This window comes from Mercenaria mercenaria, chromosome 17 (genome assembly GCF_021730395.1).
Source record: "Mercenaria mercenaria strain notata chromosome 17, MADL_Memer_1, whole genome shotgun sequence".
NCBI classification, from domain to species: Eukaryota; Metazoa; Mollusca; class Bivalvia; order Venerida; family Veneridae; genus Mercenaria; species Mercenaria mercenaria.
This window is the reverse complement of record NC_069377.1, coordinates 19223904-19245269: the sequence shown is the minus strand read 5'-3', so window position 1 is coordinate 19245269 and position 21366 is coordinate 19223904. Positions and strand designations below refer to the sequence as shown.

The 21366-nt window shown below is 36.3% G+C and overlaps 1 protein-coding gene and 1 long non-coding RNA gene across 2 annotated transcripts in view; both read left to right on the top strand.

Annotated features, from left to right (window-relative positions):
- The window catches only part of LOC123535601 (uncharacterized), a 251998-nt gene extending 235601 nt beyond the window's left edge, over positions 1 to 16397 (top strand). The window contains exons 17-19 of the mRNA XM_045318314.2: positions 723 to 860; positions 3491 to 3558; positions 4402 to 16397. Coding sequence (XP_045174249.2) covers positions 723 to 860; positions 3491 to 3558; positions 4402 to 4527 — 332 coding nt within the window. The 3' untranslated portion in view covers positions 4528 to 16397. The remainder of the gene's footprint in view (positions 1 to 722; positions 861 to 3490; positions 3559 to 4401) is intronic.
- Positions 16398 to 18112: 1715 nt separating this feature from the next.
- LOC128550340 (uncharacterized) lies at positions 18113 to 19714 on the top strand. The gene is made up of 2 exons (XR_008368226.1): positions 18113 to 18588; positions 18717 to 19714. It is a non-coding gene; the product is annotated as an uncharacterized LOC128550340 (long non-coding RNA).
- Positions 19715 to 21366: the final 1652 nt, after the last annotated feature.

The window sequence follows — 21366 nt, the reverse complement described above, 5'->3', positions numbered from 1 at the left end:
ATAAAACTTGGGTCAAATGATTACCTCATCAGAATGATGTGCAGAAATTATGAGTCAACCATGCCAGCTCAAGGTCAAGGTCGCAACTAAGGGTAGAAGGTTTGAGCCTTCCATTTTGGTGTCCACTCTGTATCTCCTAAACCCCTTGAAGGATTTTCGTCAAACTTGGGTCAAATGATCACCTCATAAAGAACTCATGAGTCAGCCATGTCAACTCAAGGTCAAGGTCACAACTGAAGGTCAAAGGTTTCAGCTCTGTATCTCCTAAACCCCTTGAAGGATTTTCATGAAACTTGGGTCAAATGATCACCTCATCAAGACGTTGTGCAGAATTCATGAGTCAGCCATGTCAGTTCAAGGTCAAGGTCACAGCTAAAATCAAAGGTTTACCCTTTCACTATCCATAGCAGTGGCGGGGGATTTAGCTGTCGTTCAGACTGCCTTGTATCTGGAGTTATGCCCCTGTTTTTACTTTACAACATTACAACTACATTAATTTTGTACAGTGTGAACTGAACTGCTCCTTAAACTTGATATACCTCATTAAGATCAAGTGGACATGTACATATTGTTGGGAGTTTATGTCTGATTTTTTTTCAGTCAGCCATATTTTGACATTATATATTATTCTATGGAGCATTATCAGGGGGCATCTGTCTTACAATGTTGGCATCATTCCTGTTTTCCAAAAAAGGTGAAAATATTTATTTATCTACTTTCAGTTATGAATATTTTCTCTGGGACCATTCTAACAGGAGCATTTGTACCAGAATATGTGAGAATTGTACTCTGGGTGGCCATAGGCTGGTGTGCTCTTATTGAAATCATATCATTTGTATATGACTGCCAAACACAGAAAGGTAGGCTGTATTTTTGTGCCCACCCATGAGTGGTGGGGGCATATAGATTTGCTCTTGTCCGTCCGTCCTTCCGAGAATGTTGTGCCGCGCCTAGCTCCAAAAGTATTTGACGTATAGTCACAAAACTTTACATGAATGTTGGTCAGCATGTGTAGTTGTGCACCTGGGGTTTTGCGTCCAGATTCATTCAGTCGTGTAGGAGTTCTTGACCCTGACTTTGTAAAAATTGGCCATTTTAGTGTTGTGTCGCGCCTAGCTCCAAAAGTATTTGACGTAGAGTCACAAAACTTCACAGGAATGTTGGTCAGCATGTGTAGTTGTGCACCTGGGGTTTCGCGTCCGGATTCATTCAGTCTTGTAGGAGTTATGGCCCCTGACTTAGTAAAAAATTGGTCATTTTAATGTTGTGTCGCGCGTAGCTCCAAAAGTATTTGACCTAGAGTCAACAAAGTTTACAGGAATGTTGGTCAGCATGTGCAGTTGTGCACTTGGGGTTTCTTGTCCGGATTCATTCAGTCATGTAGGAGTTATGGCCCCTAACTTAGTTAAAAATTGGTCATTTTAATGTTGTGTCGCACGTAGCTCCAAAAGTATTTGACCTAGAGTCACCAAAGTTTACAGGAATGTTGGTAAGCATGTGCAGTTGTGCACCTGGGGTTTCGCATCCGGATTCATTCAGTATTGTAGGAGATATGGCCCCTGACCTAGGAAAAAATTATCATTAGCTCACCTGAGCACAAAGTGCTCAAAGGTGAGCTTTTGTGATCGCCCTGTGTCTGGTGTCCATCTGTCGTCTGTCGTCAACAATTTGGCTGGAGGTCACAATTTTGGCCCAATCTTAATGAAACTTGGTCAGAATGTTACCCTCAATAAAATCTTGGACGAGTTCGATATTGGGTCATCTGGGGTAAAAAACTAGGTCACCAGGTCAAATCAAAGGAAAAGCTTCTTAACACTCCTGAGGTCACAGTTTCTCAATAGGGAAGGAAAAATGGGTTTGAAATAAGGTAATACTTCAATTTTTCGTGCTTTGTACGCATGGATGGATATACAAATACTAGGCACAAACAATTAACATGTGATAGTAATTGAATTGGTAATATTTAAGACCCATCTCTTGCCAGAGGTCATTGTCAGAGGTCATTTTTGTGCCCCCCAAAAGTTTTTGGGAGCACTTAAAGTTGCATATGTTCGTCTGTCTGTCAGAATTTGTGTCATGCGTATCTCAAAAAGTATTTATCCCAGTCATCAAACCTCACATGATCGTAATTCCGCATGTGGAGTTGTGTACCTGGTGTTTTAACTTGGATCTCACACAGCTAGACCAGAGTTATGGCCCTTGACTTAGTCAAAATATGCATAGAAAGGGCCTAAAAGTTTGTGTCACATGTATTTGACCTAGGATTATGAAACAATTCAGGAATTTATTCAGTATGTGAAGTTGTGCACCTAGGATTTTGTTAGAGATTTCTTTCAGCCAAAGAATGCGTAAAAGGACATAAATGTTTGTGTTGCATGTATCTTAAAATGTATTTGACCTAAGGTCATGAAACATAATATGAATATTATTCAACATGTGAAGTTGTGCACCTTAGTTGGATTTCACTCTGCAATACCAGAGTTATGGGCCTTGACTTGGACAAGGTTTTGTTCCAGATTTCTGTTGGTCAGACTTCAGTTTCGGCATATGGTTTAGTTAAAAATATGCATAAATAGCATACATGTTTGTATCCAATTATCTCAAAAAGTATTTGACTTAGAAACATAAAACATTATGGTATTGTTATATAAGATGTGAAGTTGTGCACCTGGTGTTTTATTTGGGATTTTAATCAGTCACACCAGAGTTACGGTCCTTGTCAATGATCAAGGTCAAACATGAAGGTCAACTTCATGTCTGCTCCATATCTTCTTAGTTGTTAACCTCATTAAGATGACATGCAGAGCACACAACCTTGGTCACTAGGTTCAAGGCCAGGGTCTTATTTGAAGGTCAAGGTAATGATCACAACATTGTACTTACCCTGTAATAAAGTGGTACTAGTATCTGGGGGCTATACTGGATTCCAGTCCGTACGTCAGTCCGTCTGTAGACGAAATATGTCTGGGCTGTTTCTCAGCAACCATTTGCCAGATTTCAAAACAGACTTTCAGTGACATTGATTTTGACCTACTGACCTACTTTCTTCTTTTTAAGGTACAGCAATGAAATGGAGATTTGATACAGTTTTGCACAACATTTTTTGTGCATTTTTGTACATTTTCTTCCTATACAATATACAAATGCAATGCATCATATTTTCAATACCCCTGTTCCTCTGACAATAAGCTACTGTCTGGGAGTTCATCATCATTAGTGATAGGGCTTGTTTATGTCTAGATCAATATTCAGATAACTTGGTACTTACAGGAGATAACAGTTCTCTGTTACATTTCAACACAAGGCAAGTTGTGGGAACTTGTTTATCTTCCATCTCTGATTCATGTGGAGAAATTGTCAGTTATACTTGGAGGACAAGTCAGGTTCAGTATCCAGGAACACAGTTTGAGCCATTATAAAACTGAAACACTGTTTAATGGTGGAGGTTTACATAAATTAAACAAATATATGTAGTTACTTATTCTTGCAGAAAATAAAGGTGAAGCATATGAACTGAAACCAGTGGGAGGGGAAATGGAGAAACAGGAAAGACACCAGGTAAGTACAAGTAACTACACTAGTTATTCAGTGGAATTTCTTTATACCTACGCAAACAATGTTGAGATGGAGTATATAGCAGAAATTTTATGATTGGTTGATCAGCTGGTTGGTGAGTCTTGCAGTTGAAGGCATTTTAGAAAAATTGTAGAGGTTTGTGACAAGGGTCTAGATGTTAATGACATCAGTCTAGATGTTTGTGACATCAGTCTAGGTATTTGTGACATGAGTGTATGAGTCTACATGTAGATGTTTGTGCCATGTGTCTACATGTTTGTAACATGACTCTTGATGTTTGTGACATGAGTCTTTATGTTTGTGACACAAGTTTAGATGTAAATGACACGAGTCGAGATGTTTGTGACATGAGTCTAAATGTTTATGACATCAGTCTAGTCGTTTGAGACACGAGTCTATGAGTCTAGAAGTTTGTGACACAAGTCTACATGTTTGTGACATGAGTCTAGATGTTTATGGTATGAGGCTATATGTTTATGACACAGGTTTAGATGTTTATGACACAAGTCTAGATGTTTATGACACAAGTCTAGATGTTTGTGACAGATTTACATGTTTATTACCAATAGATTGTATTAAGTATGTGTGTGAAATTCCCAGATTCACAATACTTATTCAGTAGGTAGAAATTGATTGGTTTATTTTCAAGTTTTTTTTTTTTTTGCCTGCCAAATAGTCATTAGATTTATAGATCTTCAAGAAAATTTCATGCTATTCAACAAAATGAAACCACTTTGCACAAGTTCTGTCTATTTGTTTTGCAACCAGTTTAAATGTTAAATGTCATTTTTTATTTATAAAAAATAGATGTATTGTTTATTTCAGAATGTTCCATTGTTTAAGATTGTTATTCTGTGGTTACATTTGGTGATACTGGTTGGGCTGACAGCAGGTGTATGTGTTCTTATAGCAGTGGGAGACCGTATAGCAGACCATGATGAGCATCACTGAATGATACACAGACACTTAGTAGATGTTTTAACTTGAGGGTCACTATCTATTCCTACCATGTTTTAGACAAGGAAAACTAAAACACCACTTTCTTTGGCCTTTTTAGCTCACCTGTCACAAAGTGACAAGGTGAGCTTTTGTGATCGCGCAGCGTCCGTCGTCCGTCCGTGCATGCGTGCGTCCGTCTGTAAACTTTTGCTTGTGACCACTCTAGAGGTCACATTTTTGATGGGATCTTTATGAAAGTTGGTGAGAATGTTTACCTTGATGATATCTAGGTCAAGTTCGAAACTGGGTCATGTGCCTTCAAAAACTAGGTCAGTAGGTCTAAAAATAGAAAAACCTGGTGACCTCTCTAGAGGCCATATATTTCACAAGATCTTCATGAAAATTGGTCAGAACGTTCACCTTGATGATATCTAGGTCAAGTTCGAAACTGGGTCACGTGCCTTCAAAAACTAGGTCAGTAGGTCAAATAATAGAAAAACCTTGTGACCTCTCTAAAGGCCATATTTTTCATGGGATCTGTATGAAAGTTGGTTTGAATGTTCATCTTGATGATATCTAGGTCAAGTTCGAAACTGGGTCACGTGCGGTCAAAAACTAGGTCAGTAGGTCTAAAAATAGAAAAACCTTGTGACCTCTCTAGAGGCAATATATTTCATGAGATCTTCATGAAAATTGGTCAGAATGTTCACCTTAATGATATCTAGGTCAGATTCGAAATTGGGTCACGTGCCATCAAAAACTAGGTCAGTAGGTCAAATAATAGAAAAACCTTGTGACCTCTCTAGAGGCCATTTTTTTCATTAGATCTGTATGAAAGTTGGTCAGAATGTTCATCTTGATGATATCTAGGTCAAGTTCGAAAGTACCTTCAAAAACTAGGTCAATAGGTCAAATAATAGAAAAACCTTGTGACCTCTCTAGAGACCATATTTTTCAATGGATCTTCATGAAAATTGGTCAGAATTTTTATCTTGATAATATCTAGGTCAAATTCAAAACTAGGTCACATGAGCTCAAAAACTAGGTCACTATGTCAAATAATAGAAAAAACGATGTCATACTCAAAACTGGGTCATGTGGGAAGAGGTGAGCGATTCAGGACCATCATGGTCCTCTTGTTATATTGAACAGGAATGTGATTTTTTTTAGCTTGACTATTCAAAGAATAGTCTGAGCTATTCTACTCACCTTGGCGTCAGCATCTTACCTTTATTTAACCAGGTTTTTGTAGAAAAGCAGTTATTAGATTGGGGTATGTCGTCGGGCGGGCATTCGGGTGTCAAACTTGGTTTCCGCACAACAACTTTAGTTTGGAATAAGCTATAGGCACCAAACTTGACCTGTAGATAGATGGTAAGGAGATTAAGGTTGGGATTACATTTAGGGTCATTTGGATCGAGGTCAAGGTCGCTCTTTCTAAAAATAGAAAAATTGGTTTCTGCACAATAACTTTAGTTTACATTGATATATTGAAATTAAACTGGGTCTATAGGTAGCTTATAGAAAAACCAAGGTTGGGATTGTATATGGGTCATTGGGGTCAAGTTCAAGGTCATGATAACTTATTTAATCTTCACACTTAGAAAATTCCATGGCGGCGCGTTGGCTAGAGCGTTGGGCCAAAAGCTACTTTTTAGTCAGTGTGACGGAAGGGCGTCGGTTCAGATCCTACTAAGATCTAAATTTTTCTTTCTATTTTGCTTTTTTTTTTTATGATAAAAAGGTCATTATAATGCCATTTGGTCAAGGTCACAGTTACTTAAAATAGATTTTTTTTCTTTAAAAGAAATTTTATTTCTCAGTGCGGTCATCAAAAAGGTGGTTTCCGCTTTATAATTTTAGTTTGGCCTTACTTACTGCTACCAAACTTTGTGCACAGCAAGCTTACCTGAAAAGTTAGCTTTGAATGGTATTTGGGGTCACTGTTACTAAATATAGAAAAATGGTTTCCACTCAATATATTTAGTTTGGGTACACTTATTGTCAGTATACTTGGTGTGTAGATAGCTTATATCAAACACAAAAGGTTGAGAATGTTTTTGAGGTCACTTGGATCAGGGTCAAGGTCAGTGTAGCTAAAAATAGAAAAATGGGGTCATATTTGAAATAAAAAATAGATTTTTGTTCTGTGAAATGGAAGGGTGTTGGTTCAAATCTCACCGAGTTCCAAACAAATTTTTTTTTCTTTTTTTTCTTTTTTTTTTTGGTGACAAAAAGGTCATTTTAAAATGCCATTGGGTAACTAAAATTAGAAAAGTATGGTCATAGATATAATAAAAGATATCTGTAAAACGACTATTTTTTTAAAGAACCTATTGGCGTGATGCAATTGAAAATCTGGTTTTCGTGGAATTTCCACATTTCTTGGTAAAGTTTTACATGCAAGTACATACAGCTGTCACTTAAAGGTATATAGCTTTGAAACTTATGTTTTCTTTATCTAGGTCAATTACCAACCTAACTCGGTCAAGTCCCATTACTCTGACATGTATTTTGGCAAAATTTTGCCCCCTTTTGGATTACCGTATTTTCCCAAGTCTTGGGACACCCTTAAAGTGGAGGACGGACGTTTTGGCCACGGACATTTTTGTCTGGACGTTTTGGTCTAGGATCTTTTGGCCTAAGATGTTTTGGCCAAGAAAATTTTTGAGGTAGGATGTTTTGGCCAAAAAAAAAATATTTCCATAATATGCAAAATATGATATGGATATTAATATGTTATCATATGTTACAGTATAATTGATCATTTTTTAAGAAAAATAATTGTGAATAAAATTTATTTTCATAACTCTTGATTTGTTGTAAATGGCAAATATTTTCACATACACACACACATACACAATGTATATATATATATATATACATATAAAAAGATTATAAAGAAATAAAAATAAAATACCATGAGTATGTTTTATTATCAGTTTCATTTATTTACTTACACTATAACAAAGAGCTATAAAAATAAATGTTTTTATACTTCGTTGACTATAACAATTTTTAGAATAATCTCCAGACCATATTTTGCATGATATGGAACCACAATTTATTTTTGGCCAAAACGTCCTACCCCCAAAAAATGCCTGGCCAAAAAATCATAGGCCGAAAGATCCTAGGCCAAAACGTCCGGGCCAAAACATCCACTGGCCAAAACGTCCTACATTCCCTTAAAGTTGGGACACCCTCAAAAATTGCCAAAATAATTATTTTTTCGTACCTAAAATTTGGGACAGAAGAAAAATTGGACATTTTTCTGTTACTAGAAGTTGGACAGTCAGTGAAGCAATTGTTTTACCAACAAAAAAAGTGAGAAAAATCGAGAGAAAATTGAATTATATTACTGTTTAAATTGACTTGTTAAACTTCATAAAAAAAGCTGAAGTTATAATCAGTAATTTGACTGATTGTAAAATGATAACGACCTATTAATTGCATATAATATGTCACACTCGTAAATTTATTACACTCATAATTTCTCAAACAATTGTACAAACAAATATTAATTTTAGTTTAGTGACATTGCGTAAGCTTTTTAATCTGCCCAGAGGATTAAATTGCAGTGACATTTCACATGGAGAGAGCACAATATTATAGCAAGTGAATGTGCAAGCTGCTTGCTCCATGTCTACTATCTTTACCATCATCATCTGCATGTGTGGTAAACTCGTATTTGTGTTCTTGACAGAATTATGCCCCTTTGTGTAACTTCCTTTGGTTTTGCTGTAACTCTGTGATTCCAGCAGGTATACAAATTTTGATTCCATACCTCATGTTTTTATTTCGATGTAAATGAGATGTGGAACCAAAATTTGTAGTCCTGTTTGGCGCCATATAACCTATACTGTGTTTGTGCGCCATAAAACCCAAATAAATAAATAAATTAATTAAAGTAGAGGTCTCTTATTGAGACATATATTCATTTTACTATCAAATCGCTGAATAGTGGAGCGTGCTGTCGTACGAACAGCTCTTGTTTTAATTTGCAGTTTGTAAACATGGTTTTCTGTGGGATTTCTATGTAACCTCTTATTTCTATTGACAAAAATTCATTCCCACAACTTTTACTTTTTCTTTAAAATACCGCACTGCTTAAAATAATTTAAGTTACGTGAAACTCTTATCCACTAAACTTGTGTTATATTAAATCTTTGAACAGTGTCAGATATTTGTACCTACTGACAACAAAGTTGTAGGGGGAGGGTATACTGGTTTCAGGTTGTCCGTCTGTCCGTAGACACAAGCTTGTGTGCACCATCTCTCCTCATCCCCTTGACACAATTTAATGAAACTTCACACAAGTGATCAGTAACAACAGTAGTTGTGCATGGGGCATGTTAGGTTCTTTCAACGACAAAAATTGCAGAGTTATGGGACTTTGTTTCTTGTTAACATACTATGTACATACAGTCTGCATATGCAATCTTGTGCGCGCCTAATCTTCTGAACCCATGCACATAATTTAATGAAACTTCACACAAGTGATCAGTATCAACCCTGGTTGTGCATGGTGCATGTTATGTTCTTTTAGATAAATATTCTGCATAGTTATAGGACTTTGTTTTTAGCTCACCTGAGCAATGCTCAGGTGAGTTTTTCTGATCGCTCGATGTCCGGCGTCCGGCGTCTGTCGTCTGTCGTCCGTCGTCTGTCAACATTTAGCTTGTGTATGCGATAGAGGCTGTATTTTTAGCCCACCATCATCAGATGGTGGGCTATTAAAATCACTCTGCGTCCGTGGTCCGTCCGTCCGTCATTCCGTCCGTCCGTCCGTTAACAATTTCTCGTTATCGCATCTCCTCAGAAACTACTGGGGGGATTTTTACCAAACTTTGTCAGAATGATGTGTTGGTACCCTAGTTGTGTCCCCCTGAAAATCAGACTGGTTCAACAATTTATGAGTGAGTTATGGCCCTTTGTTTATTTCTATATTTTACATAGATTTATATAGGGAAAAACTTTGAAAACCTTCTTGTCCAAAACCACAGAGCCTAGGGCTTTGATATTTGGTTTAAAGCATTATCTAGTGGTCTTCTACCAAGATGATTCAAATTATTTCTCTGGGGTCAAATATGGCCCCGCCCTGGAAGTCACATGGTTTATATAGACTTATATAGGGAAAAACTTTGAATAACATCTTGTCCAAAACCACAAGGCCTAGGGCTTTGCTATTTTGTATGTGACATCATCTAGTAGTCTTCTACTAAGATTGTTCAAATTATACCCCTAGGGTCAAAAATGGCCCCGCCCTGGGGGTCATATGGTTTACATAGACTTATATAAGGAAAAACTTTGAAAATCTTCTTGTCCAAACCACAAAGCCTAAGGCTTTGATACTTGTAATGTAGCATCATCTAGTGGTTCTCTACCAAGTTTGTTCAAATTATCCCCCTAGGGTCAAAAATGGCCCCGCCCCGGGGGTCACATGGTTCATATAGACTTATATAGGGAAAAGCTTTTAAAATGTTCTTGCCAATAACTACAACATTCAAATTTGGACCACATGTATATTTTTGAGTGGCAAGATGAACCTTGACATGAGTTGACCTTGATTTTGACCTAGTGACCTACTTTCACATTTCTGTAGCTACAGCCTTCAAATTTGGACCACATGTATATTTTTGAGTGGCAAGATGAACCTTGACATGAGTTGACCTTGACTTTGACCTAGTGACCTACTTTCACATTTCTGTAGCTACAGCCTTCAAATTTGGACCACATGTATATTTTTGAGTGGCAAGATGAACATTGACATGAGTTGACCTTGATTTTGACCTAGTGACCTACTTTCACATTTCTGTAGCTACAGCCTTCAAATTTGGACCACATGCATAGTTTTGTGCACTGGAAAAACTTTGACCTTGATTTTGACCTAGTGACCTACTTTCACATTTTTAGCTCATCTGATTTTTTGAAAAAAAATGATGAGTTAATGTCATCACTTGAGCGGTTGTCGGCGTCGGCGTCGGCATCGGCGTCGGCGTCGGCGTCTGCGTCGGCGTTGCCTGGTTAAGTTTTATGTTTAGGTCAGCTTTTCTCCTAAACTATCAAAGCTATTGCTTTGAAACTTGGAATACTTGTTCACCATCATAAGCCGACCCTGTATAGCAAGAAACATAACTCCATCTTGCTTTTTGCAAGATTTATGGCCCCTTTTGTACTTAGAAAATATCAGATTTCTTGGTTAAGTTTTATGTTTAGGTCAACTTTTCTCCTAAACTATCAAAGCTATTGCTTTGAAACTTGGAATACTTGTTCACCATCATAAGCAGACCCTGTACATCAAGAAACATAACTCCATCTTGCTTTTTGCAAGATTTATTGCCCCTTTTGGACTTAGAAAATCATTTTCTTGGTTGAGTATTATGTTTAAGTCATCAGTTTTCTTGGTTAAGTTTTATGTTTAGGTCAGCTTTTATCCTAAACTATCAAAGCTATTGCTTTAAAACTTGCAACACTTGTTCACCATCATAAGTTGACCCTGTATAGCAAGAAACATAACTCTGTCCTGCTTTTTGCAAGATTTATGGCCCCTTTTGGACTTAGAAAATATCAGATTTCTTGGTTAAGTTTTATGTTTAGGTCAACTTTTTCTCTTAAACTATCAAAGCTATTGCTTTGAAACTTGCAACACTTGTTCACCATCATAAGCTGACCCTGTACAGCAAGCAACATAACTCCATCCTGCTTTTTGCAATAATTATTGCCCCTTTTGGACTTAGAAAATCATTTTCTTGGTTGAGTATTATGTTTAAGTCAACTTTTCTCATAAACTATCAAAGCTATTGCTTTAAAACTTGCAACAGTTTTTCACCATCATAAGTGGACACTGTACATCAAGAAACATAACTCTATCCTGCTTTTTGCAAGAATGATGGCCCTTTTTAGACTTAGAAAATCATGGGTAGGACAATATTTCTATTACACAAAAAAAATCAGATGAGCGTCAGCACCCGCAAGGCGGTGCTCTTGTTGAAGGTACAGGCGTCAAATTTGGACCATATGCATAGTTCCGTGTTTCAAAATGAAATTTGACATTGATTTTGACCTAGTGACCTACTTTCACATTTCTCAAGCTGCAGCCTTCAAATTTGGACCATATGCATAGGTTTGTGTACCGAAAAAAACTTTGTCCTTCACGTTGACCTAGTGACCCACTTTCCCATTTTTGAAGATACAGGCTTCAAATTTGGACCCCATGCATAGTTTTGTATTCCGAAATAAAATTTGACCTTCATTTTGACCTAGTGACCTACTTTTACATTTCTCAAGCTACAGCCTTCAAATTTGGACCACTTGCATAGTTTTGTGTACCGAAATGAACTTTGACCTTTACATTGACCTAGTGACCTACTTTCACAATTTTAAGGTACAGGCTTCAGATTTGGACCACATGCATAGTTTTGTATTCCAAAATAAAATTTGACCTTGATTTTGACCTAGTGACCTACTTTTACATTTCTCAAGCTATACCCTTCAGATTTGGACCACATGCATAATTTTGTGTACTGAAATGAACTTTGACCTTTACATTGACCTAGTGACCTACTTTCACACTTTTGAAGGTACAGGCTTCAAATTTGGACCACATGCGTAGTTTTGTATTCCGAAATAGAATTTGACCTTGATTTTGACCTAGTGACCTACTTTTACATTTCTCAAGCTACAGCCTTCAAATTTTGACCACTTGCATAGTTTTGTATACCGAAATGAACTTTGACCTTAAGATTGACCTAGTGACCTACTTTCACATTTCTGTAGCTACAGGCTTCAGATTTAGATCACATGCATAGGATTGTGTACCGAAACAAACTTTGACCTTGACATTGACCTAGTGACCTACTTTCACATTTCTCAAGCTACAGCTTTCGAATTTGGACCATATGCACAGTGTTGTGTACAGAAATGAAATTTGACCTTGAGCTAGTCAATAAGTCTTGAAATTTGGAACACCCAAAAATGGCACATTGGTGGGCGCCAAGATCACTCTGTGATCTCTTGTTCAATTAATCTTCATGAATATTGGTCAGAATGATAACCTTGATGAAATCTAGGCCGAGTTCGAAAATGGGTCATCTCGGGTCAAAAACTAGGTCACTAGGTCAAATCAAAGAAAAACCTTGTGTATGCGATAGAGACTGTATTTTTCATTTAATCTTTATGAATATTGGTCAGAATGATAACTTTGATGAAATCTAGGCCGAGTTCGAAAATGGGTCATCTCGGGTCAAAAACTAGGTCACTAGGTCAAATCAAAGAAAAACCTTGTGTATGCGATAGAGGTGGTATTTTTCAATTAATCTTCATGAATATTGGTCAGAATGATAACCTTGATGAAATCTAAGCCGAGTTCGAAAATGGGTCATCTCGGGTCAAAAACTAGGTCACTAGGTCAAATCAAAGAAAAACCTTGTGTATGCGATAGAGGCTGTATTTTTCAATTCTTCTTCATGAATTTTGGTCAGAATGATAACCTTGATGACATCTAGGCCGAGTTCAGAAATGGGTCTTCTCGGGTCAAAAACTAGGTCACTAGGTCAAATCAAAGAAAAACCTTGTGTATGCGATAGAGGCTGTATTTTTCAATTGATCTTCATGAATTTTGGTCAGAATGATTGCCTTGATGAAATCTAGGCCGAGTTCGAAAATGGGTCATCTCGGGTCAAAAACTAGGTCACTAGGTCAAATCAAAGAAAAACCTTGTGTATGCGATAGAGGAGGTATTTTTCAATTGATCTTCATGAATTTTGGTCAGAATGATTACCTTGATGAAATCTAGGCAGAGTTCGAAAATGGGTCATCTGGGGTCAAAACCTAGGTCACTAGGTCATATCACGTAAAAACCTTGTGTATGCGATAGAGGCTGTATTTTTCAATTGATCTTCATGAATTTTGGTCAGAATGATTGCCTTGATAAAATTTAGACCAAGTTCGAGAATGGGTCATCTGGGATCAAAAACTAGGTCACTAGGTCAAATCAAAGAAAAACCTTGTGTATGCAATAGAGGCTGTATTTTTCAACTGATCTTCATGAAATGTAGCCAGAATGATTACCTTGATAAAATCTAGGCTGATTTCGAAAATGGGTCATCTGGGGTCAAAAACTAGGTCACTAGGTCAAATCGAAGAAAAACATTGTGTATGCAATAGAGGATGTATTTTTCAATTGATCTTCATGAAATTTGGTCAGAGTGATTGCCTTGATGAAAACTAGGTCGGTTTTGAATATGGGTTATCTGAGGTCAAAAACTAGGTCACTAGGTCAAATTAAAGAAAAATCTTGTGTATGCGATAGAGACTGTTTTTTTCAGTTGATATTTATGAAATTTGGTCAGGTTGATTGCCTTAATGAAATCTAGGTCGAATTTGAATATGGGTCATCTGAGGTCAAAAACTAGGTCACTTGGTCAAATCAAAGAAAAAACTTCTGTATGTGATAGAGGCTGTATTTTTCGGTTGATCTTCATGAATTTAGGTCAGAATGATTGCCTTGATAAAATCTAGGTCGAGTTTGAACATGGGTCATCTAGGGTCAAAAACTAGGTCATATCTAAGAAAGTGCTTGTTTTATCGCAAGAGACCAATTTTTTGGTCCAATCTTAATGAAAATTGGTCAGAATATTTGTTTCCATGAAATCACTAGGTCAAACATGTTTTACACTGTTATGGAGTGTTTCTTAGGTGAGCGACCTAGGGCCATCTTGGCCCTCTTGTTTGTTACTATACTATATACATACAGTCTACATACATACAGTCCACATAATTATGCAATCTTGTGTGCGTCAAATTGCAGTGTACTGTGTCAGTGCATGCGGGGGGTACATTCATCACCTTTAGTGATAGCTGTAGTTTATTCTATTTTGGTTCTTTGCAATTTTAAATGGTGGTCCTATTGCATGTTGATTTTATACTTTTGATTGATCTTGAATTTTCAAGATTTAAATTATATTACTTTAAACCTAGAAATGTTCGCGCATACTATAATTTGCGTTTTTCAAAGCGTGGACATTTTCGCGGATACAAATGTTCGCAGAATCATATCCATCGCAAATCCAGCGAAAAATGGAATCGCAAGTGAACATATTTAGTATACTAATGTGAGTATCACTGCATAGTTGCATTTATAGTATTATCGAAAATGTTCAGTTTTATTGTACCCTTCAATTGTAAATGCACCCTAATCTTTTTCATCCATATCAACGGTTATTCACAACCCAAATTATTGACAGTTGGTAAATTGCTGATATTACACTGTCATTAATTTTGTTTGCCATTTAAATAGGCAATTAATCATCACTTCGCAGACATAGACACAATATTTTAATTACAAATAATATATTGTATTGGCTGCCGACTGCAAATTACATTTATATGTCAGTCGATAGATGCATATTGTTTTTGTTTTTATCCACTGACGGATCGATATTGAAAAAGCTGTTACTTCATACATAAGTACTTTGTCAATCGACTGAAATAATGTGGATTTGTGCACACATGTTATGCAGTTATAGTACTAGAATATGAGTTATTAATATCCAGGTATTTGTAAGCACAGAACCATTTTATAGCGATATATTTAAGATGAAGCTAGAAGCTTTCAAGTTTTTTGCGGCTATTTAATTTCACAGAAATATACTACCCACAAAAGGCGCTAATATGAAAAGCACGAAAACAATTCTAGGTTTACAGTATATAATGGTTGTTGAACTAGGTAGATATGGTTTTATATGCCCTATGAGAGTGGGGCTTATGTTAATCTGTTTAGATACTTGATGATAAAACTGATACTATAAGTGTAATTTTCAATATTTTTACATGTATCTTGAGAACTCACTAAAATTGTATAGTCTTATATTGCTGTGTATTATGTATTTCAGCTATTTTTGGCAGTTAATGAATCCAAGTTTATGTAATTTTGTGTCCTTTTATAAATTTGTTTAAGTTATTTTGCTAGAGGCTACAAGATCTAAAGATAGAAAAAAACATAAACAACTCGTTAAGCTTGTTCCATAGTATCGTTTCATGTAACTCTCTCTCTCTCTCAATTCATTCAGATGGTTTCACTTGTTAAAGCTAAAAAAATCTTTAAACAACTTCTTATGAAATGCTTGAAAGATCTTATTTAAACTTGGTCTGTAACATTATTGGATGGACGTTTGCAAGGTTTGATAAACTAGAAGTAATGGCGTAATGACATTTATTCTGAAAATGTAGAATAAAACCTGAATTAAGCAAACAGCAGTGAAAATTAGTTTTAATCACCTGCCAGGAGGGGTGGGGGATTATAGGAATGGTCTCCGTCCTTCAGTCTGTCCGTAACATTTTGTGTCCGCTCTATATTTCCTAAACCCCTTGAAGGATTTTCATGAAATTTGGGCCAAGTGATCACCTTATCAAGACGATGTGCAGAACACATGAGTCAGCCATGTCGGCTCAAGGTCAGGGTCACAACTCGAGGTCAAAGGTTTGAGCCTTCCATTTTGTGTCCATTCTGTATCTCTTAAGTTCGACTTTGTCTACAAACCACCAATTTTTTATGTAGTTATGGCCCCTTTCCAACTTAAATTTTGCCAGACAAGAACTTGAAAGGCTTGACAGATTTAGATAAATTTTGGTACACAGGTGTAACCTCATAAAATACAGGTCAAGTACATTTAAATTGCACCTTCTTGTGGCTATGTCTTTCTTATGGTTGCCATTCTTCTGTGACCGTATTGTGGGGGTATTGGTCACTCCTGTGACAGTTCTAGTTTCCTCATACATGGACTATAAAATATATTTAACAAAGTCAATGCTTCCACCCAGTACCATCGACCCTTTCACTATCCATAACAGCGGCCGTGTGACAGGAAAGGCCGTACCGGCGACAGTAACCATCAGAACAAATCAACACCCTTTACAATATTTACAAATTTATTTACATAAGATGATTATTAACAATGAATAGATATGAAAAGAAAAAAAAACTGATTATAAGAAAGAAAAAAAAAAAAAGTTCAGTATCTCTAGATACAAAAGTTCTTAAATTCCATTCTAATCTGACGTGACACAGTTCTTTAATTCAATTGTGAACTTTAAGTAGCACAAACAAAACGTAGCTTCTAAATTCAGTCCCTTTAAACCGTGAATACGTTGATTCCGTGTTGGCTCCCTATGGTGGTAGGTGATTGCATCCCTGAGCTGACTTCAAAGGATAACAAAAATCATCGTCTTTGCGGTTTACGGCACAACCATGGGACGAAAGCTCTGCGCTGGGAATATCACATCCAGGCGAGTGAAGACAAGTGAACCTCGGGCATTGTACTTCCGGGTTATGACGTCACCAGGTAAAATCGTCTGGCGGAAGAAGCTAAAATATATAACATATGGTAAGCACCATAGCAAAACAAATAAGTCAGGGCATAAAACTGCTCCTTTGGGTACACCATACCTCCGTAGGCTCCCATAAATAATACGTGCTACTTATACAAAACATGTGCTACTAAGTTCAAACGTCACATGATTAAAATACGTCACTTATTACTTCCATATTACAAAGATTACTTACTTAAAAGACTAAAGTTAAAGTATGAAATGATATGAAAAGTATATGATGAAACATTATAGATACGGACATGATAAACTGCAGCTATTATTTACAACTACAAATTAACAAAATTCAATGTAAATCAAACGTTATATGATAGTTGGCATCCATATAATATCTAATGCCATACACTAAAACGGACATTGTATGTGTATGCAATAGACTGTCACACAATTTCATATTACAATAATATATACATGGTACTAGACTTGCCATATAAATTTATACATAACAATACAATGCAGTAATGGCGTTCCATAATAACGAAATGTTTGACATAAGTTTTTGAAACAAAGTACTTTATAAATATCATGTTACAAATTTCAGTACAAATTTTACATCTTATATAAATGAAACATTTTAGATTCCTCTTTCGAAATAATTTACAAAAGTCTGAAAATTTAATAAATCATCCTGACATACCGAAACTAGCTAAAATCATATGCCGAAAAGTAAATGTTACAGAATTCTGTAGAATGAACAAAAATTTACCCCAAAAAAATCGTAATGCAAAAATCATACAAAAATCTAACAAATAAATTTCTTACCTCGATCGAGCATAAATTTCTAGCAAGAAAATAATTCAGACATAGATTCGTCTATAAAGTCGTAAGGTGGTGTGCGCAAGGCATATCTAGTCCAGTCTATTTAAAGGGTAATGTCCCGCCAAATACTAAATTTCATGGGATTCACGGCTAAGCCGTGGACTCCGACTATTGTCATTTTCACGGGATTCACGATATAGCCGGGGAATCTAACTACTTTGGCGCGAATTTAAATTGACAATTTGAGGCCCATTATAGTGGTTTTGGGGATAAAAACATAAATTACTGAAGTTTATAAAATATCAACTTTCTTATTACTGAACAGAATTTAATGAAATTTACATGGAAATTTAAGTTATGAAATACAGAAAAACATGAGAGGTATTTCATGCGTGAAATCTGACATTTACCTCAATAATTCAAAAATTTACAAAAAGATGATGCAATACCTGCATTTACAATACATATAAAATAAGGCCCGTATGTCAATTTGTGACAGGCCGAGAATATAGCTGTCTTTCAGACTGCCTTGTATGAAATAATGCTAACACATGAGTAAATTCGTTTTAAAGTCAATGTTACTATCTTTCTTAAGTTAAAACATATGATGCATTAGATAATTTGAAAAAAACAGCTTAAAATCACCTGGAAATATGTGGATCTCTTTAATCATTGGCAGATATCTGGAATACAAACACACAGACCCATACATTTTATTATGCCCCCCAAAGGTGGGCATATTAAAATCACAATGTCCGAACATCCGTGTGTCCGTCCGTGCATCCATGTAAATTCTTGTCTGGGTTGTAACTCTGCCATCCATAAAGGGATTTTGAAATAATTTGGCATAAATGTTCACCATGATGGGACGACATGTCTTATGTGAGACCCAGACCCATAGCTCCAAGGTCAAGGTCACACTTAGAGGTCAAAGTTTAACAGAGTCTGTTTCGTGTCGGGTCCATAAAAGGATTTTGAAATAACTTGGCACAAATATTTCCAATAACGAGACGAGATCCAGACCCCTAACTCTAAGGTCAAGGTCACACTTCGAGGTTAAAGGTTAACATGGAGTGTTTCTTGTCAGATCCATAACTCTGCCATCGATGAAGGGATTTTAAAATTACTTGGCATAAATGTTCTCTATAATGGGATGACTAGTTATGCACAAGACCCAGACCCCTAGCTCCAAGGTCAAGGTCATACTTAGACGTCAAATACTAACATGGTCTGTTTCTTGTCTGGTCCATAACTCTGACATTTATTAAGGAATTTGAAAATAATTTGAGACAAAATTAATGTTAACCATATTGGGAAGAAGGTGTGTCGCGCTTACGACCCGGGTCTCTCAGGTCAAGGACAAGGTCACAAAATGATTCATACCTAAACTGTTCTAGCATATTTTGCGCAGACAACTGCAGCATTCTTGGACAGGCTTCAGGGGTATTTGTTACTAATAGTGACAGCTCTTGTTTCACCATATTTTAGGCCGTATGTTTATTTACGACTGAGAAGTTTCATATAAATCTACATTGTAGAAAAAATTCTATCTGCAAAAATGTTATCAAAAATGTGATTTTCCCAGACTCCCATTATGAAAACTTGTGTGAGGTTAAAATTTTTCAAATAGTCTAGCACAAAATCAAGCACACAACCCTAACTTGGTTTTATTTGCTGAATTTTCTAAATCTATTCTGAAGTTTTAAATAATCAAAGTTTAATTAAATTCTACACTAGAAAATTTTTTGATCCAAATGTGCAAAACTGTCTTAACTGGATGTAGGGTTACGGGTCTCAAAAACCTTTTAACAGCTGCTGCTTATGAACTTGGACCAAACCTGATCTTAAGCCCCCTTGGTTGGACTTCTCTCAAGTTTGCATTAAGGGATATGCATTTCAGTGCCATCAAAGCAAGAAATAGAAAAAAGCTTTAAATAGCTGTTGATGATGTGTATTTAATGTTCACCAAACTGTTCAGAAGCAAGGTCAAAAGGTCATTCTCAAGACACAGGTTTTGTAGAAACAGTCTTTCAATAGAGATGCCATATCCAAATCAAAGCACTGAGAGTACTGATGGGTCAGGGCAATACAGCTGTATTTATAACATAGCAGAATAATCTCCAGGGTTCATACAGAAATCTGGGAACTGAATTCAAAGACTTCCCAAGGACAAATTGGCATTTTCAAGGACCTGTACCCAGCTCCAATTTTTGAGACAGTTACAGTTTTTAGCTCATCTGATTTTTTGGAAAAAAATGATGAGTTATTGTCATCACTTGATCGGTGTCGGCTGGTTAAGTTTTATGTTTAGGTCATCTTTTCTCCTAAACTATCAAAGCTATTGCTTTGAAACTTGGAACACTTGTTCACCATCATAAGCTGACCCTGTACAGCAAGAAACATAACCCCATCCTGCTTTTTGCAAGATTTATGACCCCTTTTGTACTTAGAAAATATCAGATTTCTTGGTTAAGTTTTATGTTTAGGTCAACCTTTTCTCCTAAACTAATGAAGCTATTGCTTTGAAACTTGCAACACTTGTTCACCATCATAAGCTGACCCTGCACATCAAGAAACATAACTCCATCCTGCATTTTGCAAGAATTATTGCCTCTTTTGGACTTAGAAAATCAGTTTTCTTGGTTACGTTTTATGTTAAGGTCAGCTTTTCTCCTAAACTATGAAAGCTATTGTTTTAAAACATGTTACACTTATTCACCATCATAAGCTGACCCTGTACAGCAAGAAACATAACTCCATCCTGCTTTTTGCAAGATTTATGGCCCCTTTTGGACTTAGAAAATATCAGATTTCTTGGTTAAGTTTTATGTTTAGGTCAACCTTTTCTCTTAAACTATCAAAGCTATTGCTTTGAAACTTACAACACTTGTTCACCATCATAAGCTGACCCTGTACAGCAAGAAACATAACTCCATCCTGCTTTTTGCAATAATTATTGCCCCTTTTGGACTTAGAAAATCAGTTTTCTTCGTTGAGTATTATGTTTAAGCAAAGAGTTATAAAATTAAATAGATCGGCAACTTGAAAGGCTTATAGAGCAAATCTCGCCAACATCCCGTGACTACAGAATGAGATCTCGTTTACCGGAAGTGACGCGTTCTCCACGCGCCATTTTGTATTTATTATATTATATATTTGTATTTAAAACAATTATTCATCGGTAAATTAATTATCACAGTATGACCACGCTTCTTTTGATGGTAAGAAACGTGTACTTTGTGTCTTAAGACTATTTCACATTAAACTAATGTTGTTTTAGAAGCTAACATGTATTTTAAATGTAGTTTTAAAGTTACAAGTTGTAACTCCATCCTCACCGATGTTTGTTTTTACTAAGATAACGCCGATTCACGCTCTGACACGAGATCATGCGAGATTACAGCCAGTTGCCATTCTGTGTATTTTATACTTCTTTGGTTTAAGTCAGCTTTTCTCCTAAATTATCAAAGCTATTGCTTTAAAACTTGCAACAGTTTTTCACCATCATAAGCGGATGCTGTACATCAAGAAACATAACTCTGTCCTGCTTTTTGCAAGAATGATGGCCCTTTTTAGACTTAGAAAATCATGGGTAGGACAATATTTCTGTTATACAAAAAAATCAGATGAGCGTCAGCACCCGCAAGGCGGTGCTACTGTTTTTTGGTGTTGTTACTTTGAAACACATTTATCAAACTATTTAAA